This window comes from Ischnura elegans, chromosome 8 (genome assembly GCF_921293095.1).
Source record: "Ischnura elegans chromosome 8, ioIscEleg1.1, whole genome shotgun sequence".
Lineage (NCBI taxonomy): Eukaryota > Metazoa > Arthropoda > Insecta > Odonata > Coenagrionidae > Ischnura > Ischnura elegans.
In genome coordinates, this window is record NC_060253.1 from 104061197 (window position 1) to 104088880 (window position 27684).

Here is a 27684-nt window from a genome sequence, read left to right on the forward strand (position 1 = left end):
CCTTTTAAAAACAGGAAGTTGGATGAAGCCAAGTATCAGATGGACGTGCCACTGATACGGCGTTTGATGGATAAGAATGTTTACATCAGACAGAAATTCATCGTTGCTGGTAATTGCCGAGACAGTATGCAAACATTTTTTTGTGAGGTGGTGTGTTCTCTTAGGATATTAGTTAGAGATATTAGTCAATCAATGATATGTCCAAAGTGTTTCAATAAAATTGAATTATTCCTTCAATCAGTTGAATTCCTACATAAATCCTTGAAAGAATATCAAAATTACTCGCAAAAAATCCTGTGTTTCCTGCTACGTAGGCAACCTAGTCAAACATTCCCGCATTTATCGTTTTCCTGCATTCATCATTTTTCTCGTCCATCCCCTTGAAAAACACTAGATTGAGGTTCCACTGTATTTTTAAAGTATTCCATAATTTTCCTATGTCCTTTGTTGATATTATTCTTGGAGTGCAGTAATTTAAGTTGATAATAATGATTGGCAGTTTATACTGCAATTTTGCTTCAAAGAGCACATGTTGCCCTACAGACATACAAAATAAAGTGCATTGTTAGAATTCAATTTACTTACCAGGAAATACAGTAGAACAGCGTGAGTGGTTCATAGAGGAGCAATGACTTGCCAAGTGCTCCTGCTCAAAGGGGAGCAATGGAGGGAGCCAGTCAGATCAAAGCAATAGAGGGAGCAACGCAGAGCAGAGGTTTGGCTTCCCTGCACGATTCGTATGGTAGGAACCATCAGAGTTAACTAAGGCCTTCACAGAGTCAGAGGAACAAGTTTCCTCCATGCCCTCCACTATGTAGGTGTTAGATGTGAACTCTTCAAAGCTCGAAGGGGAATGGTTAAGATTCGATACCCTCCAATGCAGTTCTACGTCTTGCTTATGGCATAAATATTGGTGGAAAAACAACCTGTACTAACGCAAAATACTTATTTTTTTCTCAATTATTTGTTCTAGAAGAACTATTTCTATGTTTCGGGCCCAGGTGCAGATTTTGCTGTGGGGAGTTTCCATTAGTAGAGAAGTCTGTTACTGGAGGTTTTTTACGTGAATTGTCCATTAGACAAGTCCGGTACTGACCAAAGACTTTGAAGTAGGGAGGTTTCCTTAAAATTTTGCCATGTTGGGGTTCGTTGTGTAAAGGTTTTACTGTATGAAGTTATCGCAATATTTCCATACTTCTAATTATTGTACTGTTCTATTCTCACTTCTTATTGTCCATTCAGGGCCCAGCAAGAAACTTGGGAAAGCTGCTGCAGCCAAAGCAGCCCTAGCAAAAATGTTTAACATCACTTTCTCCCCATTTGCCTCCCTCGTGAGCGGACAAGGGTCTCCAGCAACTCCACCATCTGCTCTCATTGCTTCACCTTCCCTGCTCTTGAAGAAACTTGCTGGGGACCGAATGTCCATGCCTCAGACACTTGCTGATCACATAGCTTCGTGAGTACACATACTGTTCAATCTTTTCATTGATTTGGATTATGCCCCATTTCAATCATGTGCATTCTGTTAAAATACATTTGCTTTTATTCTTAAGTCCTAATATCAGTTGGTAGATATCATGAAAATAGGGCAAATGAAAAATTGGTTTGAAAGTCTGGTAAAAGTCTGAGAATCTTGCTGTTTGTCAGGAAGTAAATTGCCCATGTTGGACATGGCATGCTAGATTTGGCCTTAATTGACTGCTCTGCAGATCCTGTGTTTTAGTGAGCTGAGGCGTGGGCCTGTGCCTAAGTAGAATGGAGAATCATGGCATCCTTTCTTAAATTTATTAACCCTTAACCAGTGACGTGCAATTCTCGTTACACTACCAGTGACGTGCGGTCTGGGAGACCGCAATAAATCAAAAATTCACAAAATATTGCTACACCATTTTTATTGTTTTGTTTAATTTTTCTTTGAATGCTTAACTATTTTAAAACTTATATTAAAATTTTTACACTCCCAATACCAACCAATTTGTCATAAAAAATTGTGATTTGAAGCAGGATCAAAAAACTGATGCCAAAAACACTTGAGTTATAATTATTATATTTATGTATCAATATTTCGCCAGATTCAAAAAAGGCCTTAAATGTTAAAGTTGGAAGGCTAAGTAGTAAGTAGCCATGAAATTTATCCCGCTTATTCCTTTTCTTGATGCATTCTTAGTAAGTGACGTGCGGTCTCACAGACCGCTAATAGAGTTCAATTGCAAATTTACAGAAATCAATAAAAGGAACGTTAAATTTTAAGAGTGGGATGTCCTTGTTATGCAAAAATATGAAGCTAACGATAATTATAGATATTTTGAACTCTTAATTTTGAAAATATTCATAATTTTAGAAACGCAGCGGTCTCTCAGACCACACATCACCGGTTAAGGGTTAAGATTGATTTCTGTAGTCAAGTGAAACTTATTCTACAGAGGCAAAGTTCAGGAAAAAATAATACTGGCAATATGTACAAACTCTGTCATAATTTACTTTCTGTAAATTGGAGAACACTGGGAAGCATGGCAATCAGGAAAGATGAGGACAGTATCAGCTAACTAACCCTATGTATTAATTATGATGTGAATATGCTATTCTATTGACTATATATAGGGAGGAGGTGGTGATCCTACCTGTCTTAACCCCCCTCTCCCTAATGTATATATAAGCTCGCAAAATTTTTGTATATTCACCTTGATAATGACAGTGTGTACTGCCGAAACCTGGGTCGGTATTAAAAACTCTTGTGGAACATACAAAAGTGTATCTTCATTATGTTTCCTGACAAGTCTCAGGACTGGTCCAAAATGTTAACAGAACTCTTCATCAGACGTTTTAGGGTATATTTCTCCTAAAACTTGTCCTGGGATTGAGTCCACTGTCTATCACAGGTAGTAGCTGGATTTTTTTGTGGGACACATGCACTTTTATGCGTATGATTACAAAATGTGCTCAATTCAATCTGTACATTGCATTTGCTACTCATATTTTAGAACAGTACAATGTCTTAAATTCATTTACTACGAAGATAAATTATTTCCTTGGAAAAGTGCCTCATAGACATGCTTAAAATTTATCAAATAACTTTAGTCTTAACTTCATTAAATCGGAATCTCTGTGGCACAATGGACATTTCGAGAATCACTGTGGCCTTCTGAAAACATTAATAAAGCACTAAGATGTAGCCTAAAGAGCTGTTTTTTCTATGTTGCCTAGGAATAAATTGACAAAATTTTCCAAACTAATGATGGCAATGTAATCGGACATTGCTCTCTGAACAGCTTTAACCCGTCAACGCCCATGGGTGCCATATGGCACCCAGTGCAGTGCCGAACCAATACTCCTCCAATGCATTTAATATGTGAATTTTAGCATACATTTCGGTGCACATTCTTAGTTGAAGGTTTCCTCTATTATTAAGTCAGTTTGGATTATGTTCAATGTGTTGAGTTCATATGTATCATATTTTATAAAAGTGAAATATGTGTAAATTTATAAAAACTTTAGGCACTGACGGGTTAAGAACAAAATCCCATGGTACTTAGTTCGGAACTAAGTTCCACGGAACTTAAAATACAACAAGCTTGTTCAGACAGAGTGACAGGGTTAGTGGGGCTAATGAACCTTAAGGGGCCAAAAGAATTAGTACCAATACGATTTGGTCAAAAAACTGTTTGAAAATTTTTCTCAAGTATAATGAACAGTTCCTACCTGAGTAGAGTTATGTTATGGAACCAATCACTAGTGAGATAACTTGATGTATCATTTTAGATAGTATTTATAAAACCATTGTGAAAATCATTAATCAATTTTGGCAACCAAGCAAAGACAGTGAAACATGTGATTTAGAACTGAAACTGAAAACTGAATGGAAGAACCAAAGCTAGGAACCAAATGGGACAAAAAAGTGGAATCAACTCATTCTTAGTAGAAATTCTTCCTTGTATAATCTTTTGTTGTGTTCTGTGTGATTAAAGTGTCATTAATATCTGCTCTTACCGCTGTTACTTTCTTGGCAGACTCGTCATATCCAAGTTTTCCACTTTGGCTGCGTCTTTGCCAGTCGGGCAGGCCAGGCGCAAAGTGCTCTCTGGTATCGTGATGACTGGGCCAGCCCATCTTCTGCCACACAAAACCTCGGTTGACGCGACGTCATCAGCTGACTCGCCATCCATGTCTCCCACGTTGATGCCTGGTGGGGAAGGTGCACTTGTCCTCTGCCTGGGCACTGGCACAAAGTGTGTTGGTGGTGGGCATCTCTCGGAGTCCGGCACAGCTTTGAATGACACACATGCGGAAGTGGTCGCCCGAAGGTGTCTGCTTGACTTCTTTTACTCCCAGCTGGAGGATCTAGTACTCAAACAAGGTATATCTGTTAACTTGAAGGGTTTCGCGGACATTCTCTTCAATATATTTGCTTTTGGGCTGTTTAGATAACGTGACGGAGATAGCTGAATCGTGAGGGGAAATATTCATTTATAAAAATTAATCCTGGGATATTGCTCCTGGACTTTTGCTTGCAAAATATTCAGGAATGATCCATCTTCCTCCTTCTGGACAAGATTGTCTAAGAATGGAAGGCAATTATGCTTATCTGTTTTGATTGCAAACTTGGAGTTATTTTGTTCATTTAGCTATTAGAAGGAGTTATCCAGCTTTCCTTTTTTGTGAAGCCAGATAGCAAAATTTGTGGTTCACTTATCCTGAAAATAGGTCTAGTTTTTTGGTAGGATTGTAAAGCTTTTTATTCTCATTAGTTCCTGCATGGCTTCATCAACATGTGAGGAAGGTGTGAATAATTCAGATAACTAGACAGTTCTTTGCATGATTGTGAGCGACATACGGTGGAACCTCACTTATTAAACTACCAACAGACCGCCAAAAAATTCCATAAGTGAGGAAGTTTCACTACTGAGATATTTGAGAACATGAAATACTTTTCAAGGGTGTAAGTTGGCCTGCATTCCTCTCATTCCATGTGTCAGATAAGTGCAAGTAAAGCCTATTATTCACCCTACTCGTCCAAAAAACTCAACAAACAAATGCATGATTATTTTAGTGACAAGAAAACAATGTGTATTCCAGAAATTATGAAAGATCTGTCCCTAAAGTTGATATCCTCGCCCTATAGGCTAATTTAGCTAGACTAGCAGGGTTTAATTTCAATTAGTAGTTGCATCATATTTTGTGATGTTTTTGATCAGCATATATAAAATCGGCACATATTGCTTATTCAAGCTAATAACATTAACCTTCTAAGCATCTTTTCCAAGCATCATTGACCATTCCTAATGATGGTAGGTTAAGTGAAAAGTAGGACTCTGGGAGCATGGATTTTCTTAGTCAAGCAAGATCAAGTGAGATTTTGGAAAAAATCTTTAATCTTGAGGGAAATCAAAGCTCAAGATTTTCTTCACTATCCAAGATTACTTTTCTATGGAGTTCTGGTCAACTCTTTTTCTTAATATAAGATATTCCATCCATGTCAAAATTTTGTCTTTAATTATTGGTATCCTCTGTGCGAAGACAGTTTCAGTATTTAGAATTTAATGATGAAAACATTAATGAGTATAAAATATATTTGAGTATATCACCTGCCATCAAGAATGTAAACTGTACAAAGTTATAAGAATTGATAAATACAGATTATCATAAAGAAATATAAAGTAAAAAACCTGTACAACAAATTCGTTGGGATCGGAAAAACGATGACTTCGCTGTAGGGTGTTGCGGTGTATGTAGTTGATATGAGAGTTGTGTATACGAAGGGGCATCGAGCTTTACAATGCAAGGAAATTTCTCAATTTTTCTTAATTCACCTCAAAACTTTTCCTATAGCAGTGACAAACAGTTTCTATTACTTACCATCAAATACCTTGGCTATCACCACATGATTTTTAATTGAAATTTTTGTTTTTCTCATCCATTCTGTTCTATGCCTGATCACTTACTTTAGTTATGGTCTGAAATTCAAGGGAAGTCATAATCTATACCTATGGATTACATATTTTTAAACTGCAGCATACTCCCGATTAGTCAGGCTAATGATGGGAAGAGGCAGCACAAATAAGATCGGAAAACACGAATAATCCAAACTTTAACTGTAATTTCTTGTAATTTTCATAATTTCGGCAAACCAAGCTATCAATTGTTAACTATGCATGTAGTCTGTTATTTTAGATCACTTTCCGGAATTATTTAGTTCTTTCTTTTCCCAACTGCGATATTTTTAGCGGTGATAACGTGATTTTACTCGTATTCCTATTGCTTCATTTAATACCTGGTTTCCGAAAACCATGCACCCGTGTCAGCGAGATCACAGATTCAGAAAATTGGTTTCCATTAATGCTACAAAAGTGCTGCGCGACTTCAGAAACGGCACTGTCGGGTACCACTCTACGTAGTCGCGTCTCACGCCCGGTATGCAACTGCTGCGGGATGCAGTTCAGTGATCACTGAATGCAATCATGAACTGTGATGTTTATGTGACATGAAGAAGGAGCTTCTGTGAAGGTAATGGGTGCGCGATCATCTCATCGTGTTGTAGCAATTATAGGAAACCTGGACTGTTGGCGATTTGTCTACTCAGACGAGTGCCTGGCTGTGACTCGTGCTATCTCTACTCCCACTTCCCTCGCGTCCTTCACTTCTATTATTCCCTTCCTCTCCAGTTTGACCTTGACTAGTCACGGCATAAATATGTCCGAGTGCGACGAAATATCCGGTACCTTTGGGCCGTATTCCACCGATTGCGAGGCCACAGTAATCATTGCACATGTGCAATATGAATATATACAATTATATACAACAAATCTCTTTGTTTGCAATTGGTTAACCATTGAAGAATCTTCTAAAATTGATCAAGAGTTTTTTTTCCTACCGCTGATTGTCGTCTACAATGCTAAAGCAGACGTCCAAGTAAACTTGAAACATTTCTTGTCCAATAATATGTAAAATAATTCCCTTTTACAAAGAGGATTCTAATGGAAACATTAATCCCATTGTAGAATTAAAATGCAAATATATTGGTGCTTATGTGTCCGATTAATTTTTTAATAAAGATCGCTGAAAACATGGATGAAGTGTAAAACTCATGCACGGATAGGCTGCAACACGGATTAACTGCAGCCGAATAATCAGGAGTCTGCTGTACTTGATAATTTTCCAGTGTGTCTTATCGAAATCATTCTTGGAGTGCAATAATTTAAGTTGATATTGATTGGCAGTTTTATGCAGTAATTTTGCTTGAAATATCTTATATTGCCCTTTAGACTTACAAAATAAAACACATTTTAGGAATTCCATTGAAATACCAGTACATATGTATGTTAATTACAAGTATGTATTACAGGCATCCCCCGAGTTACATATGTCTCGACTTACGTAAATCCGTACTTACGTAAGCGATAACCGTATTTCAAATGATTACGTTAATTTTCGAATGCGAGCGCGAAGAAGTAGATATTCGCTCGTACAACCTATGGTAGAAAAAATATCGAATAGTTATCGAGTCTTTTACGAGCTAAATGTAACAAATTGACCCATTTTTGTCATTCCTCAAAGGAATTTTCATTAATTTCTGTGTAAAAATCGCTTATAAATCCCAAGTCAGCAATCAATGTGAAAATTTGCAGTTCAAGCGATGGAAGTGGTTGCGCTCATTCCTGTACGATACAACTTGTTATACAGCATTCACACCCGAACTCCGTCTTTCAACTATTTAAAAATTGTATCCTTAAGTTTGGACATTTCCATCTGTGGAATTAAAAGAAAATGAAGTTCAAGCAGAAATATTTATTGCGGAAAAGAATTGTTTAGTACGCACGTAACGGCATTGAAATTTTGAGTGTTGGCAATGAACGCCGTGAAAAAGTTAAGAAAAAGTTGACACACCATATTAATTGCGTAATTTTTTACATGTTTCTGGCGGAAAATTTTATTAAGCTGCATTTTCTCGTTCTCTCATATTGTGTGCAAATGTAAATGAATATTGCGTCATTGATAGCTTTTCCTCACTAACTTTATTTCACGTTAATGACTGAGTTGGCTGAATAAAAGCTCGCTTTTAATTAGCTTCATGCTTTGGAAATACTCTTCGATGTTTCCAGGGAAGTAAATATTCAAATGATGATATTTTCACGTTATTTTATTGAGATATGAGAGAATGAAAGTATGTTTCCGTGCATGAAAGATTGAGTGTATGTGCGTGAGAATGTATCTAAGAATATAGTAATTTACTGGTATTTTTGTGTGTGTTATTTGCTCGTAATCCTAGACCGTCCTAGACACTCCTATGTGTATTAACTGTGACAGTGAAACCACCAGATTCATCGATCAACGTAATATATAAAAGGCAGAAGATATAATGATTATAGGTAGGTATACGACGCATTCTTTGGGCCCTTAGATCGCAGTATAACATAATGAATCAAGTTAAGTATGTATTCAGTTTAGTAATGTAGCGTTGAGATACCGTACTTTTCCGAATCCACGCGATCGGTCAACTCTGGGAATAATATCACGCGTTTAGATTGGCAATGCTCGAGATGCAACTCTCAGACTATATTAATGTTTATCGATTTTGTATCTAATAACGTAAGAATATGCGGTAGAGTTCATGAATATCGCAGTGAATTGAATGAAACTTCATCGAGAATTTACCGCGTATTTCTCCGCAGAGAATTTCACCGCGCCGATCGCAATCTCTGAAGCACTAAGGCAAAGGTTCGACTAACGTAAATTTCGACTTACGCAGAGTCTGCCGGAACGCATCCCTTACGTAACTCGGGGGATGCCTGTATATGTCGATAAACAACGATGGAAGTTAGGTGGGGTGAGTTAGTTGCCACGAGTAAAAATGTGGCATTTGGCTAATGCACTGAGGTCGCTATGGCAATCGCAGATGATGATGCCCTCATAGAAGCTGAGGTTGATCGTAATTCTGTGGGCACACCCGTTCTTCTGTGCCATAACGCAGTATGATCCTCGAGTACACCGGCTGATATCTAAATCCACAGCATATGGCCGTTCATCCAGTAATTACCTGATCTTACTTCTTTTTTTCTTGGAAAGGTTTTGTTAAAAATGGGGCAAAACTCAATTAAAACAAATGTATCCTTATTACTTTCATAGGCTTAAATACAACTTAATGTGATAGCTCCCTAACGTATGCGGACGTCAAAGTTTATGTTGAATGAGAGGAAATTGGGGGAAGGGGGGGGAAGTTGAAGGCACAGTTCACTGTGGAGTGGGATCTCTAGCATGGCTACCATGTTGTGTCTACTGAATGCTCATAATATCCTTGGCTATGTGCGTAACATTGAGTTAATTAATGTATTTGTCTTCAATAGGTAATGCTAATTTCTATTGGGTAAAATGTTTCAAATTTTGAAGAATATATTATAATATAAATGAAAAGACATGATTTTTATGATATTTTCTCTCCCGTTTCCACTTTTCATGGGCCCGAATAATTATTGCATGATGTTAATATGGAGTTTGAATTGAAGTACAGTGGAACCTCGATCTGTCGTTTTTCAGGGGGATGGATGAAAAAAACGATGAATGTGGGAAAACGATCGATGCGGGAATGTTTGTCCGGGTTGCCTATGTCCCAGGAAACGCTGGATTTTTGCGAATTATGATATTCATTAACCCTCGAACGCCCAGAGATTTTTTTTCGTATAAATGTATTAATTTTGAGTCATTTCTATTTAAATAGACTTCATGCGATGGAATACATATAATTTTTAATGATTAATAACATTATTTTGTCATAAATATGGGTTGCGTATACGCAACCGTGGGCGTTCCCCATGTCAGCGAGTGTCAAACGCCATAATCTAAAATAGGCAGCATATACCAGTTGTAAATATTTATTTTTTATTAAATAAATTTGAACCATACAAACTAATTGCAGCATTTATTTATATATATTTGTGCCACAAATATTTTCAAATTGTTCATAAAATAAACCAGTAATTAATTCTAATGGTACAAAATACATATAATTTCTAAGAACTCTTCACAAAAAGGTGGTACTTTTCAAAACAATACACGCACAAACCGACATTGCACTTCTTGCAAGATGTTTGACATATTGTTTTACAAAATTCTCCTGCACATTTACGTCTTCTCTTATCACCATTCACGATTACAAAATGGCCAATCGAGTCAAATCGCAGTTCTTCTGTAGTGGCTCTATTTCTTACATTCCCTCGTTTTCCTTTCTGGTAAGGCTGGACATATTTCAGAAGGTAATGTTGGACAATGCTTCTCCTAAATTGAACTTGCGTCAAAGCCTGCCCTGAATGCCGCATTGAAACCCATGCATTCTGGACCGCAGCATCAATGATCCAAGTTAGAATTGGCCAGTACCATTTTTTCCCTCTGATAGCGATTCGGCAATTGCTTATATTTTCGTCCATTCTATCAGTCCCTCCCATGAAAGTATTGTACTCTCGAATCATGTGTGGCCGTTGTATTGCAATGCGTTTACCAAGTTTTTTGCACCAGCGTTTCACTTTTTCTGCAGGGTGAATACCATGGCACGTTGAAGCAACAGTAACAATTGAATTATCTACCCACTTGCACACGATTACGCCCGAGTTTGTCTCACAACGATATGCATAACTTCCCCAAATCATCGTTTTCATTTCACCCTTGGATGGTAATGGGCAGTCTTTAGGGATTCTATTTTCTCTTAGAGTTCCCGTACCACCTTATCCCCAGTTTTTTAGTTTTTGTAGGAGAGGAACACTAGTAAAAAGGTTGTCAAAATATAGACTAATAGGCATGCCTTTTGCTTGCTCAGGTAGACGGTCTAGCATTACCATCATCGGTGCAGCACATTTCCCAAACTCTGTTTCATATTCATTATTCCCAAAAGGATTCTTACCTTGATACACATCGAAATCAATTAGATAGCCAGTTTTTGTATTCAGACACCACGTCTTGTACCCGAAACGGATAGGTTTTCCGCGAATAAATTGCTTACAAGAATGTCGGCCATAATATGCAACCATGCTCTCGTCATAATCAATTTCTCGTACCGGTCTAAAATGTTTGCGGCAATTTAGGCTAAACTTCTCTAGAATAGGGCGCAATTTCCACATTTTGTCACCTGTAATTGGACTATTGTTATCCGCACAATGCAGGAATCTACATATTTCTAGGAAGCGATTCCGTCGCATAGTCCCAGCAACCATTTCACAACGGGTATCACCGCTTTCTTCCCAAAACATTCTCTTGTTGGGTAAATGTTGATAACTCGAAAGCAAAAGAATTCCAAGATAAACTTTGAGCTCATCTTTCTCGATAATTTGATGTGGCAAATTTAGGAAGAGCGCATATTTATTGCTCTCGGTCACTAAATGTTCCAAAATATCACTATCAAAAAATAATTCAAACATTTCTACGCATGATTTATTACTAAACTCAGAGTAATTTTGTTCCGGAAAAGGGGGCAGGAAATAACTTATGTCTTTTTCCTCCCAAACAACGTCCTCTTGATTATGAACACATTTTCTTTTCTTTTTGTAAATATTTCTTCTGTCACTCAAAGACAAATTATGTGCAGTAGTTGACTCACTCGGCGTTGCGGATGTGTAATTCTGCTCTCCACAAAAGACGGCAGGCACAGTCCCAATATCAGGTAAAAGGTCGCCAGATATCCTGCGGAAAACAACCTCAGCACCTGCACCCAATTGTCGACCAGATAAATTGTCAACTTTGCCGGCGTCATCTTCTTCTGCGGAATCTTCATCAGACGCGATGTTTCATTCCGGTGGTTCTATGTAAATGGCATCTAAATCACCATCAATATCATCAGCTTCAAGGATTTTAAGAGCTTCTTTCAATGTAATATCACTGAAATTTATAATTAATGCATAATGATACTCGTCTTTGTCTTTAATAATGCAAATCAATAATACTCATTTTTCAAAAGATCATAAGAAATGTATGAAGTAAATAATCCATCAATAATTGGGGAGAACCTATAAATAATTTACTTCCCAATATATGCACAAAAATATTTCTTTGTTGTGTTAAACATTTAAACAAATATATACATCATTACTGTGAAACTTATATTAAAAACTGCACGATGACATAATAATTTAAAAAATCGCCGATATTTGAGAAAAATTCTTATCGCTACCATTACCGCCCGTGGTTGCGTATACGCAACCGCATGAATCAAGACCAATTATTTTGAACATATAGTCATTAATTTGCCAAAAAATGATATAGTTAGTATCATTATAGTATCTGTCAACAAAGTATTGCAAAATATGTGCCGGAAAATACAAGGAATAAAAATTAGACTTCTACTTACACGAAGCGTACATCCATATTGAGCGTAGACTGCACCGCGAGCTATGTCTGCCACCCTTTCTGCCGTGTGCTCGACTGGTTGCCGAAAGAAATCATTGGAACATGTAGATAGAACACTTACGCACAATGTAGTAGTTTCATTAGCCGATAAGAATTACGTTGTGGCGTCAGGGACTGTATTCGCGACATTGTAACTTCGGTTGCGTATACGCAACCGTGGGCGCTCGAGGGTTAATCGATTCAAACAAGATTTTAGCTGATTACGGGAATATTATTAGTTTATCGAAACACTTAGGTCATATTGTTGATTCGACTTATCTCTCTTTCAAATATCCTAAAGGAACAAGCCGCCTTGCTAAAAAATTTTTGCACTCCACTCGGAATTTTCACTACTATTATGCATTTCTATCTGATGTAAAAATTCTTATCCATCAAATGCCATTTCAAATACCCGTATTTACGAGAGAAATGTGCGTGTTATGCCTCAAACAATTGATTTCGCCGTCGCAGTGATTGGTTATGAGATGGATCAAGAAGGCCAAAAATAGTTTATAATGTGAAATGTTCCTTTCTAGCAATTAAATTTTTAATATGATTGAGGCAATGTGGCGTTAATCGTCAGCGGCACGCCCAACTGATCCTCGGCTTCATCCCACTTCTTGTTTTCACCAGGGATCTCGCTCTACCCCCACCCCTGCCGTCATGTGCTACCAGACATACTGAGGCGTTCTGCAATATTCACGTATTTCTAGCCCGGATTCTTTTCTTCATCATCAATTATTTTCAGTCCATCTTTTAAAGTTCTCACTTGTGTCTTCGGAAGGGCCATGGTCCGAAGACGAATAAGAATAAAATTAATAAAAATGAAACCGGACTCCATTGAACCCACACGGAAAACACTCGCTAGTTTTAAGTCAACCCACCCCGGAAAGTACGGAACCACTCGTACAAGGTGAAGTGCAGCACTAATGCTATCGCGTACGGCGTAAGCAGAGCTTACTGCAGAGGGTGAAGCATGACCATATGAATGCGCAATGAAATTTTTTATCCCATAGAGAAGGCAACTTACCCACTCATTTCTAACAATAAGTAGTGTAGCTCTAGATGAGCAGATGAATTCAGATTGCTAGTAGAGAGAAACAAAATATCCTGAGAAGACATCGCTTCGTTAGCAACTCAGACAAGTGAGACTTGTAGCATAACTCATAAATTGTAGCCAGACATTGTTTTCGAAAAAAAAAATCGCATCAACTGCCGTGAAGCTCACTATCAGCTGCGAGGATATCGATATTCGCCAGAAATCACCATCGTGATTAATCGAAATCACCACCAACTATTTCCTTGCTTAAAATGCTTAAATAACGTTAGAATTACGTCGTGTTTGGTATCATTCTTTACTGAATTACGTGCACATCACTAATATCTCAATCTAATAAAAGTATAATACCAATTACCGAAATTCATTTTTAGACACCTTTTGGGTTAATTGGTGATTCGTGCAGCAGTTGACCTCCAGAAGTGGGGATCTTTGAAGCGAGTCGGCTAAAAAAAAAGTCAGCGGTTGAGAAGGGCAGGCGCAGAGCAGGGGAGGCGTGAAAAAGGTTTCTTCTGTTCTTGAGTAACTTGATATTTTCTTTTGAAGCTAAGGTCGTCGTAATACGATCCCTGCTCGAGCTGGGAACTTTTTTATTTCGAAGAAGAGGAAATCTTCAACCGGGGGGAGGTGAGTGCTGAATGGAGGGGGATACCGGATCTTGGGAAATGCGCTAATGTAACTATCCCACGGCACTCTGCTTCTCCCTATCGCATTTCAATCTCCTGGGGAAGATTCAAACTATGTGTCTGTCGTTATTAGCCATAAATAACACGTTGTAAACAATGAATGCGTTGGTGGTTGGCGTAACATGGTGAAACTCCTTCATGATGCACAAAGGTTAAGAAAACACTTAGCTGTTTCACAAAATAAAATATATTGCGACCGGTTTCGATACAGCGTATCATCATCTGGCCAGATGATGATACGCTGTATCGAAACCGGTCGCAATATATTTTATTTTGTGAAACAGCTAAGTGTTTTCTTAACCTTTGTGCATCACGTTGTAAACACTTCGTCTCATTTTTATCAAACGATGAATGCGGGAAAATTATTCGACAGGACCGCGATCTTCAAATAATCAATGCGGGAAAACGATACTTCGGGGAACGATAGATGCAGGAAAAAATTACATTGTCTTTATGGAACTTAATTTGGGACCAGGAGCGGCGAACGATGAATGCGGGAAAACGATCAATGCAGGAATGATAGTCGGGGTTCCACTGTAGACATTTTCATGCTACGTAGATACTTATATGTGTAGGCTATGGCTTGCTTTGGAACCACAATCACTTTCAATAAATTTGCTTTGTACATTGAGCATGGACCATGGGTACCAGTGCTTTGTAGTATAGAATAAATATATTTTTGATGTGATCTAATGTATTTCATGGATGCTTGTAATTTTTTTTCCACTAGAAGCAGCTCAAACATCAATATTTGAACATCGCCCTAGTGGTTATGGCTACAGAGTCAAGCAAGGAATCAAATTCCATTTGTACATAAACACAGCACCATGTGGAGATGCCAGGTGGGTTACTCTCAATGATAAATCTCTCTCTGATGTAGGTTTTTTGACCTCTGGTAATAATTTTATTCTGACACGATGGTGGTCGCTATTTGTTTTTCTCCACGCTATTTCAAATGATATCACAAAATGTTATATGCCTCACAATGCTCTCAATTTTCTATGCGGAGTATTAAAGCAAGTGCAAAGTTTATAGTTTGAGTGTATTGGGATGAAATTTTGGAATCATTATAGCTTAAAAATATTTTTCAAATTTTACATTTCACCAGCTGGTATGCTGAAAAAATTGAAGAAAATTAGAGCTATGATGACACAGAAATAGTTTGTAATTGAATAATTTCATGGGTCAGACTTCTGTGCTATAATCACAGAGAAAGTAGTTGCTTCCTGCCATCGTGGAAATAAGCCTTTGGAGATTTACAATATTGATCTTAAACCCAGTGTATTCATTCTGTAATGGTGAAAATAATATTAGAATAAGTTGGGGAAAAACTTGATACTCATAAATGTTTATATGTAAGTGCCAAACATATATTTTAGCATTTACCGTAATTAATCTTTAGATTTAATTGAAATTCAATAGCTTTTTCTGTAATTTGTGGTTAGTTCTCATAATTTTGACTAAGGCAAAGAACGTCATTTAAGGATCACAAATTATTTCAATGGAAATTTGTATTCATGCATTATGCCATTTTGAAATAATACCTCTTGAATAAATTCACTTGCCTGGGCAGAGATTTGACCGCAGAAGTTTCATTTTAGCTTTATCTTTTTACCTGTCAATTGCTAAATAAATATTTTACTTCATTTAAGCTTAATTAAGGTAATTTTCCAAGGAGCAACTGTGGCTGTCATCGCTCACATTTCAATCACTATGGATTTTTCCTGATATGTGGCCGATTTTCCTTCAAGCGACTGAAACTAGTATGCTCTGACCTTTTAGTAGTTACACTAAAGGTATGGCCATTTGAACGCCCCCATATTGAGAATGTTGCAAATCATTTATGGCTGGATGATCTCTCACGTTTTCAATCATCTTCTGTTCCTATTGTGATGAAATATTCAGCTTTGTTGAACTTCATGCAGTGGTTGGACTCAATTCTCGGACAAATTATCGCTTGCAGCAGCTCTGACACCTCTGGGCAGGGTCTTAAAGTCGCTTAGAGGTCGACGCCAGCAAATTTGCCTTCCATAGTGTATTGGGAAATGTTTACGTTGTTACATGGAACTTGTAGACTATTCCAGTGACGATAGCCACAGTCGCTTCTTGAGAAATGAACCTCATCCTCACAGATTTATAATTTTTTCCCTGATGTCATTTCACCTTCCAGGATTTTTTCGCCGCATGAGTTGGGGTGCATGCAAGGTGCAGGTGACAATCAGGCTGCTAATGGGTCTGCTGGAAGCGGTGGGCAGTCTACGAACCGGGGTCTTGGCACCTCTGGCGTGGTCTCTTCCACGGCACCGCTCGACCGGCACCCAAACCGTAGAGCTCGGGGACAGTTGCGGACAAAGATAGAGTCAGGCGAGGGTACAATACCAGTCAAGTCATCTGATGGGATACAGACTTGGGACGGTGTAATGCAGGTATGACCTCTCCTCCCCCATGCGACCTTACGTAAGTTATCAGTTCCATAACAATATCAGTGTTTTGTTGACAGTACTCTGGCAGTTCATTGGCATTGTGCCTGGCAATATCTCCGCTTGTTACACAATGTCCACTCAACAATGTTGTGGGAAACATTGAAAATGGGTAACAATCATGTTCTGCAATGAAGTGGGAGTAATAAAATTGCTCGTGCCATAAAAAATTTTAAATTTGAAATCATTAGTCGCATTAACTTTGCCAAAATATTTTGCCCTCTTCCAAAGCATTTGCTGATTAATGTTTTCACCAAGGTAAATGAGGAATTGGATTTATGTGCAAGAGAAATCGTTGATATTATCTCAAAGTAAGGGAATCAAATTCAATTAAAAAATTGATGAAAAAATCAATGGGTTTAATTTTTCAGATTTTGTGTGGTTAATGGAGGAGAATTGTCTTGCTCACAATTGCCAAGAGCACGATCGCTTGTGAATGACTTTTTGTATGCTTTGTGGAATGATATTAGTCCTTAGGAATAAGATTGTGGAATGAGTATTTTTAATGTCTTGAGCAATGAATGAGCTATTAGCATTCTGGCCTGAATCAATCCTGCTTCAAGTGCATTCATTAAGATTTGAATCAAAGGTAGATAATTAAAATATAGCATAAGAATAGCCGGAAAAATTCAGATGAGACACTCAAGTCTGACTGAGTGCACCTTACGCAGAACTTTGGTTTAAATAATCATAATTATTGTCAAAATTAAAAAAATGATCTTATTCCGGAAATTATTTGGATTTCAAGGTTAGTGAAACCCCCTTTTAATATTTCACGCTAAGCTATTACAATATTGGCCATGAGAAATTCATGGGAAATGTTTGCAGGAACCGGAAATTTTACACATGCAGTGCTTCGGATTTTCATCAAGAACAGCCACTGCTTAGCATGATTTGTGCATATTAATAATTTTGCACCAATCACTGAAAGTGTTGTGTTTGTTTATACATTCGTTTATTTATTTCTTATCCCAGTGAGATTGTTAGCAATAAATATTTACATCTCACCTGTATCATCCATTTGAAACATATTGCAGGAGTGTATTATTCAGATGTATTTTTCAGGTATCTTTGAGAAGTTTATTAATGTAGCCTTATCCATGAGGAAAATCATTTTATCAATAATGTTTAGAGCAATCTTTTCCAGCAGCAGTGCTTTTGCTTATTCCATCAAGCTTGATTGTTATATGTACTACAAAATAAATACTTCTTAAATCAAAAATTTAATAAATACTGAAATATCAATCTTATATTATGTCATAAAAGCCACTAAAATTCATGATTTATAAATTGTGATAAAAATGCTGTATTTAGGTGTAGTTGAATTGCCAAATTCTTTTTGTAGCATTTTAAATGGCAGTATTTACTTGCAGAAAGCTTCTTGTCTCTAAATTTAACTGAGCAAAAAAGTAATGTTTAATTTTATAATTTGTTGTTTGGTGATTGTCATTCACAAGTCACCATTACTTTTCTCATCACTGCAAAAATATCAAAGGTTTACGTTTTGTCATAGAAAATTAACTTTCCAGTTTCATGGAAGTTCTAGTCTGGAAGTTATGTTCTCATAAATTCAGTCTTATATTATTTTGCATTCGTTCAAGGCTATAGATTTAATTTTTCTCTTGTTCTCTTCACTCACATTTAAATCTCCACTTGCTCTCTTTTGAAAGGAGAAAAGGGAATCCTATGTTTATATCATTATCACCTCAGTCAGTGGAATAAATAAAAGCTCTGAAACAATTCATTCATCTTTTCAATTGAAATTATTGTTGATTCGGTAGTGGTTTTATGATTATTTTTGGATTGCAGCTTTGATAAGTTGGTGTTTTTAGATGTTAGTGGCCGCTGTCTTTGTGATGTACATGAAATTGGGTTTTCCCTTCTATTCATTCAGTTAATGTTTTCCGAGCTTTCTGAAACTTGTGCTGTATCCATGTCAGTGGCTTCAACAACATCACCTGGAGAGAATCTTATGAATTTGTCTCTCTCAACAAGTGCACAAATTGTCAACAGTAGTTATTGCAGTGCATTTTTTGAAATTCACAAGAATGAGGGTTTAGAAAAACACTTATCAATATGGGCATTTTGATTGGGTCATAGAAACTAACAATTTAAAAAAAATAGTTTAGTCATCTCTCACCAGTCTGGTCAGTCTACTCATACCAGGATTACCACAAATTTATAACCACCATTTAGTAAATTTTTTGAAAGCAATATGACATTAAATACAACATTACTATAAGTTAAATTTATTATATTACTCGCAAGTATGATGTGGGCGCTAAATTTACTATTGGTTTGCTCCTAGTCCATTTCTTCTCCAATTCTGCAACCTTCGGAAAACAAAGTACTGTAACTTTTATACTTAATTCATAGTTACCCCGACAATTAAGTACACTGTACTTTTAAACCATTGTAGGACACATGCTAGACCAAAATTATATGCATCAATATATCCCTTTAGCTTGATAACAATAAGCGTCATTTGCGATAGCGATAACACATTTTGCGGACAATGACTCTTGCAGTAGAAAGCAAAGAAAGAACCCCGAATTACGGATACTTGGGCCCTTGGATGCTTACATTGCTTGTTTTTCAACCTCGAGCACGCAGCCCTTCTCTCTAGGTGGTGTTGGCTTTACTGTCTGTTATTTGAGTTGATGTGTCACTTAAACCTTGAAGTTGGTGTATGTCTGTAGCAGTTGTTTGATGTCCTTGTCTGTTTATATGTATTTTGTTTGATGTTGTTATGCACTACTTTTCCCAGAAACAGACGAACTTAATGTGCATTGATGAGATAGAGGTTTATGAAGCTAAATATTGCTGCTCCAAATTTCTTAGCCTCATATGCTGGGGAAAATAGGTTTTAATATGATTCTATTATTGTTCAACTATGAAATACCGACTGTTTCAGCTTATCATCCAACAAAATTATTACAGTTTTTGTCCTGAGAAATATTTTCTCGTACATTTGATATTTCGTGACTTGAGTAGCGTAGTCAGTTCATTCATCTTCATTGTCAAATCATTCTAAAAACATCAATTTGCACAATTGACTCAAATTAAGAAATTGTGTGGCAAATAACATAATTCTAAGGAATGAATGGCATGATGTACTAGAGATCCAAGAGTATTGGATTATATTATCACATTTCATATGGCAAGGATTTAATTTTTCATCCATTTCACCTTCCATTGATCTTATCACTCACTATTTATTACCTGCCTGTTGGGAATTTTCTCTTGTTTCTTTTCTCTATCGTTGTGGTGAGCCTTTTACTGACGCTACCACTGTTTGTAAGTAAAAACATTTTTAAAGATCAGAATGAATATTCAAAAGATGCTGACATTATACAAGTAAGTGAGCGAGCTAGTGGACGACATGGCCAGAGGGACCCAACAGTATTTCATATCCTTAGTCCAATCAATGTGACTCAAGCTGAAAATAGTGCCATAAGTTTATTTACCTGCACACAATCACACTGAAAGTAGGACTTCATGATACAGTATGAGATTAGAATTTATGTGTTATTTTTTTACCATGGATGTCTTTTCCGTTTCTAAACTTTGTAGGTATTAGATAGTTACATTTGTTATTCATGTGTATACATCTAATGCTACCACCAGGCAATAGTCTACTTGCAGCAATGTGTAATAATAAATAAATACAGAATTGGATGCTCATGTTAAAATGTCATCTTTCTGGCATCAACTTTATTATTTATTTTATTCATTATCAACTAATGTAATTTCAAATTTCTACCAAGCATAATGCCCATCGACAGAGCTTAGGTTAACTGCAGTCACTATAGTTTTTTAGCTGAAAATCGTTTCTTCAATGTCTGCTTTCAATAGCTTCCATAGCTTGCCTTCACTCACTCACTACACCAGCAGGGGGTCAACCATCATTGACATCGTAGGCCATATTACCTACAATCCTCTAAAGCAGTGGCGTAACTATGGGGGGATAGATCCTCCCCCAAAGCCTCAGAGAAATTTAAAAATTATTTAAAACCATTATCTAGTTATGTCATGTAATAACTGCATCTGCTTAAAGTTAAAGCTTTAGTGCCACAATGATGTAAAATGTATTTCCAGGCATGTCATTTTTCAAAATTTTCCCCGGACCCCATTGCCTGGGGGTAGACCAACCCCCCCCCCACCACCCTCCCCCCCCAGAGCTCATCCCTAGGTACGCTACTGCTCTAAAGAGTGAAGTGTTTTTTTTGCAGGCCTAAATTTTCTTTTCTAAATCTATAAAAAAAAGGATGCCAGAGAAAGTAGATTACTTCATAGCATTGCATTCTGTAATGCCTTAAAATTGCATCCCACGCGACCACATAACATAAGGTATCATTGTCTTGTTGTCAGGGCTGTACTAAAGGACTGAGAATTAGCTGAGCCCAATGCCATTATGCCACCTTCATCCTTGATCCGTCTCCAGTCGTTCCATGTAATTTCTATCTTCCAGTCTTATCACCCAATGCAAGTTTGCGTTAAAAGTTACACGAAGAAACCATGATCATGAATACCCTGTTATTAATAGTTTTGTTTTAGAGCTTTTCTTACTTGTCCATTAAAACAGGTACTACTACTACTTGGGGACTGAGGTTGAGGTGTGTGATTTAAAAAAAAATTCTTATTTTGGAAACTTTGTATTTTGAAATGTGGCATGCATTTTGCATAGGCTTTTCGTTGGGACCTACAGTTTTGCTTTGAATCGTTGAAACTTTGTATTATCCACCTTCATAAAATCGAGAGGTTACTGTTTATTTCTCACAAACTTTCACTGTGGTAGTTTTGTTCCCTGATGAAAACTGAGGAAAATTTTATGTAAGGGATACTGTTAGCTCATAGCACAAGGAATGAATACAGTGATAGATGCCTCATCTTTACTGCTACTACATCAACTGTATTAGACAAATTCCTGCAATTGCCATCTATTTCATTTTTCTGCTTTGGGTTACTTTAATTTTTGGGAATTTGTTGTTTCATTGACCACATAATAACAAATGCTTTTTTGACTGAAGTGATATTTTGTTACTGTGCAAAGGAGGGGTTTCACTCTATTTTGCAATCTAAATGAGTTCTGTTTTTGCTCCTTATGCTTTATTGTTAAATGTTACCTCTATATGGCTATGAACCTGAAGGTGTTTGAGGTGCTTGTTGCACGATTTAATTTTACTTATTTTCTTGGCTTATGTATTCATAAGTCACTTGAATGTGCATGCAGCTTTTCAGTATACTTGCAAGGAATTTTGGCACATTGATAATGATTTGAAATGCTATGTTGAGAAGTTATAGCTAAGCTAGCTTTAAAATTTATTGTGTTGATAAACTTGCGTAAGTTCACTATGGTGATCTCTCTCCATTTATAGAAAGACTGCATTCCCTCTTAATGCTAAGTAAAGACAGCATGATATGTTTCACTTCATTATGGCTTGACTATTCTCTAATTGTTTGTGTAGCACCTGTTTCTTTCTTTCTTTATGAGAGAGGATACAGATCAATTTCTGAGAGCATTATATAAGTGAGGCAGGATTAAGTTACTGTTGATGCATCTGTATGTTTCATCCAAAAGTTTTATGTCTTTAGAATTTAGGCGTTTGTTGAATGAGAGATCAAGCCTCTTACTTAATGCAAGGAGTGTACGCTGCACAATTGAGGTTAAGCAATGAAAATGCTCAATGTTTAGGTTTGGCACTAACTGTTCAATCAATCGTATTCATTTGAACTCACTGGGCAAGCTGTTTTAAATTTCCACAAAACTAAGCAATTTACACATGATGGATTGAGGAAGTAGTTTATAAGTGTGAAAATTTATCTTTATTTTCAAGTTGGTGGAGTGGAATTAATGTGCAGTCATCTCTCGATTATTTGACTTCTGAATATTGTCTGGCAAGCTTTTTTCCCTTGCTTTTTTTTCTTTCCCCATAGTGTGTTGAACATTAATTAACTCTTATTTTTTATTTATAAATAAATGAAACCTTTCCCTCTCGTGTTGGGTATTGTTTTTTGACGTAATGAATTATTATGAAAGTAAGCTATATAAATTATTTCAGACTTAACATTTTAATAATAATTAATTTATGTTTCCAAATCATGTGATAGTCTGAGGTCACGAGTGCTAAATTACTCATCTTCAAGATATTTTAGTTCTCATTCTGTTAATTCTTACTGGTGCTTTTGTTGGACAAGTAAAAGCAAATAAAGTAGTCATTACAGTAAAACCTCTTTACATCATAATGGAGGGGACCAAAATTTGGGCAATTTGATGCATGGAGGTTCACTATAGAGAGGTTTCAGTGATAGGCACCATTTTTTCATATCCTTCGGAAATGGCACAACTGTCTTTTAAACCATTATATTTATGTGTTTAAACTAGAGATGTGCGAATAGTATCCGCGAATACTCGAATACCTCGAATACTAGAAAGTATTCGATATTCGAGATTTCGAATAGTTATGCGAAAAGTACCGCCTCGAATACCTCGAATACTTTGAATTTCGCGTCATACACTGTCGCACGCACGTCGTTGGTAGTGACTCGGAAAAATGTAGAGAACTGTAGTCATTTAGTGCTCGCAGCACCGTTTTACGCAAGTTGACGAATTGCATCAAATTCGTGGATTTTAGCGGTGAAAAGTGTTCGACGAGGGGAACCGAAAATAGTCGGGTGAAAAAATCCGAAAATCCCCGATTCCCCCACCAGGAGAAACTCAGTGCCGTGGGATAGCAACCTTAGGGCATTTCCCACGATCCTCTATCCCCCTCCATTCAGCACTCGCCTCAACCACTCTGACGCTTTCCTCTTCTCCGAAATCAAACAAAAGGTCCCAGCTCGCGCAGGGATCGCATTACGAAGACCCCTGCTTCGAAAAAAATATCGAGTTACGAGAACAATAAAAACGTGTTTCACGCCCTCTCCCCTTTTCTCACCCACTGACCTTTTTCTGGCTACCTGCTTCGAAGTTCCCCATTTCTGGAGGTCAACTGCTGTGTGAGTACCGTGGGATACTTACATTAGCGCATTTCCCAAGGTCCGGTATCCCTCTCCATTCAACACTAGCCCCCCCTCTGAGGCTTTCCTCTTCTTCAAAATAAAAAAAAGGTCACAGCTCGCGCAGGGATCATATTACGAAGACCTTAGCTTCGAAAAAATACGCGAGAACAATAGAAACGTGTTTCGGGCCCTCCCTTTCCTCCCCCACTGACCTTTTTTTTCCTACCAGCTTCGAAGTTCCCCATTTCTGTGGAGGTCAACCGCTGCATGAGTCATCTATTAGCACAAAGGGTGTCTAAGAATGACTTTCGTCAATTGATGTTACACCTTTATTGAATTGAAATATTAGTAATGTGCGCGTAATTTCAAAAAGAATAAGACCAAACACGACGTATTTCTGAGTTTATTTAAGCATTTTACGCAAAGAAATAAATGTCAAAATAGGACGGAGACTTAGCATTCTGGCGAAACTCGATATGAGCAGCAGAGCTTCTCGGAAGTTGATGCGGTATTTTTTTCCGAAAACATATATCAAGTTACAATTTATGAGTGGTGCTATAAATCTTTATTGTTACAGTCACAGACAAAAGGATATTTTCTCAGAATATTTGGTTTCTCCCTGATAGCAATTCCAATTCATCTTCTTATCTCGTGAGAACTCCCAAAGATGGACTGAAAAATAATTGAAGAAAATCCGGTGGAAAAGAGCTTGTATTTTGCAAAATGCCTCAGATTGTCAGCTAGCATTTGGCAGCAGGAGTGGGGGTAAAGCGATGTTAGTTGAATTAATTATATGCCCAATTGTTTCCATAAAATTAAATTATTCATTAATCAGCTAAATTCCTGTTCGAATCATTTTAAGGAAATCAAAATTACTCCCCAAAATCTTGTGTTGCCTGCTGCATAGGCAACCGAGTCGAACATTCCAGCATTCATCACTTAGTATTCGAGGTATTCGAAATTCGAGGTATTCGAATATTCGAGCTATGATTTAATATTCGAATTCGATATTCGAATTCGAGAAATCTGCTATTCGACCCATCTCTAGTTTAAACAAACATGCATGCATCAGTGAACATGCATTTATTATTTAATAATTATAGAAAGGGAGTGCTATCGCATGATTTTTGCCATGTTTCGAGAGAAAACGATGTGATCTCTCTTAATTCAACAGTCACTTAAAATGATTTGGATAGTTGGATACCTTTTTTCTTATTTACTGTTAGGTATGCTCTCATATGGAACAAAATGGCCACAACTAATGATTAACGTGAAAATTACAGCATAATAAAGGTGTATACGAAAAAAAAATAAGTGTGAAACATTTATCGCTGAAAATGTCATTCCATGGGCATAATCGCGGCTGCATTAATGGTCTCTAATTGTCTCGGTACGATTTTCGGAGGTAGTTTGGCTGTCTCGGGGGTATCGCCTTGGTATGATAAGTGGAGGTTTTACGAGATAAAGAGGTTTGCTTATACATTTACATGTAAATCTGACGGGACCTTAGGGGTGGTATGAAGTATGGAGGTTTATGATGTAAAGAGGTTCACTACATAGAGGTTTTACTGTATATTCAATAAATGTGTTTGATTTCAAAATTTGTAATGTTCTTAACAACAAACATCTTAGAATTTCAATTTTTCCTCTTGTTTACAACTTCTTGCTAGTATGTTATCTCATTGAAATGTAATTCATGTATTTGTAATTTGAGAGGATATTAATTTTCATTCTTTCAATTTTATTTTAGTTATATAAGTATTTTTCGACATATGAATAGGACTTTAAATGTCAAAACATCATTACCTATTTTTATGCGTTTGCCAGTATTTTATCTGTGCCTCAGTGCATTCATGGTCTTGCATAATCGAGGGATGACTGCAGTTATACTTAATTACTATCACCTTTATTAATTAGGTATTGTGTTTGAAAAAGTGGTATTTTAGTATTACAAAACTTATAAATGTTCTTATGGAATATATTTTCTTGTGACTTGTCATTGATTTTTGTCAGAAACATTTTATAAAATGCTTAATGGGCTCTTACCATGATAATGGCAGCAAAATGTTTGCACCGGTAAATTTTAAGTAATTAGTGATTAAAGAATATTTTTATTATAAAGGAGCTATTTGATTGATTATCAAGGGAGACGTGACTAATTTGATTTTGTTCATGTGCTGAAAAAAGTAAAATAATTTTTTCAGCCACCAATGGATTGACTAGTGTTAGTGATAAGGGATTTTTCTGCTTAAAGTTATGAAAATAACGATTACTTTTTGATATTATCACCTTGTCAATTGAGGAATTTTTATTTTCTGTGGACTATGTTGTTAACCCTTTCGAGGCGGCGGAGTTTTCGTCTTAGCATGACTGCTTTACTGAGCCCCAAGAGACTCTTCTTTCTCGTGGTATGGAGTATTTTTGGAGGGCATTTGTTAAGAAGGGTCTCTATGAACCTTTTTCGACCCCTCCACACAGGGACTTTGCATTATCTCGGACTCCGAGAGTAGTTGTGCTCCCTCCTTTCCGGGTTTACGACCATACCTGCAGCATTGGTTCACGTTCAGCTTATGTATTGCTTATATGTATTTAGCAAATGGATAATTGTTGCTTGCACGTAAATTGCAGACTTTGAATTCAATTGCTCATTTTTTTCTGAGCATTGTCAAATTTTAAACGAAGTTCTAATGCCAATATTAACGCATTTAATGCAGCAACAATTTCCATGTTGATGTTTGTACATAATTCGAGATATAAGTTAATATTTATCATAGAATTTTGTTTAAAAATTGTAAACGCAGTTCAAAAGACAAATAATTCAATTCTTAGTTTATTTTTCTTGAGAAATGAACAAATATTTATTTTGAAACCTGACTAGATAAACAATTGTATGACCACTGTCCCTTACCGCTAAGAGGAGCTATAAAAGACGAGGGGTCTGGGTACCTGCTCCCGGATTCCGAGGGTAAATCCTAAACCCCGAAGGGTTGGGTCCCGAGACAAAGACGACGTAAACCCGCGACCGTCCTAAAAGGGGGAGAGCTAGGAAACGTATATATACGGCTTTCGTTCTCCTGGCCAGGAAAATCTCACACGTAAATATACGGCCGTCGTCCCCCGGGTCAGAAAACGTCCACACGTATGTATACGTGTATGGTAGGGAAAAGGTTAATGGGATATAAATCAAATACGACCACCCTTATCTTGAAGTTCCTCATTAGTTTAGAAGTGCTGGTATCCAGGCCTTGTATTTATTTGTGGGGAAAGTTGGTGTCACACAGTGCTATCTGGGATTATGTTGGGTGATCAAAAAGTACTGTACAAAAAATACTAATATCAAAAATAAAATTGGGTGATCAAAAAATGCATCAGTGAGACTTCAGTTCCCCATCCATTGAATGGATGGGGAAACTGAAGTTTCACTGAATGCTACGTAGTGACTGCGCCATCAGTGAATTGCCATGGAATGGAACACTTACCTGATGAATCACCCTAATTTTCTGATGAGTTGACTGGTTGATTAGTGACGAATCAAGTGCCTCTTTCTGTGCCATCATATGGGAAAGCCCCAACTTCAGGGTGTCCACTAACCAGGAATACTGGATGGAAATTTTGTCTTGTAGAAAAACTCAGGGAATAGGGCGTGTATCCTGAAAAATTGCTTTGCGATGCACGCTGCAACCGTTGGAAACCTTAGGGCCAGCTGTAATGCATTTGCACTCTGGTCATTGTGGGTTGGCTAGTTGGATTTAAGTGCATCCATTATGAAAGGTTTTGTTTATTAAAAATTTTCCCTCGTCTTAACCCTTTTGCTGCTGTGAACGTACTTTTACCACCTCCCTGCCTTGCGTTCAGCACTTTCACCGCATGTGACGGATAGGTTTCCGAAGGGTGGACTGCAGCGAAAGGGTGCGAAAGGAATGCGAAAGCTGAAACCACTTAGCAACTTCATTGTTGTCTTTCACCAGTCATCTTGATGCATTCACAGCAACATTTCAGTGACAGTACTTGTTTGTACTTAACAAGTTAGTTTACAGACACCAGAAATGCCTCAGTTGATAATGTGTGTATGTCTAAAAGTAACCTTAAGTGAACC

The 27684-nt window shown here is 37.2% G+C and overlaps 1 protein-coding gene across 5 annotated transcripts in view; it reads left to right on the top strand.

Annotated features, from left to right (window-relative positions):
- The window catches only part of LOC124164361 (double-stranded RNA-specific editase 1-like), a 99440-nt gene that overhangs the window by 33434 nt on the left and 38322 nt on the right, over positions 1-27684 (top strand). For 4 of the 5 annotated variants that reach the window (XM_046541650.1, XM_046541649.1, XM_046541648.1 and 1 more), the window contains 4 exons: positions 1243-1456; positions 4008-4354; positions 14837-14948; positions 16277-16532. In XM_046541650.1, the coding sequence (XP_046397606.1) occupies positions 1243-1456; positions 4008-4354; positions 14837-14948; positions 16277-16532 (929 nt within the window). The remainder of the gene's footprint in view (positions 1-1242; positions 1457-4007; positions 4355-14836; positions 14949-16276; positions 16533-27684) is intronic. The other variant, XM_046541651.1, reaches the window with a different exon arrangement.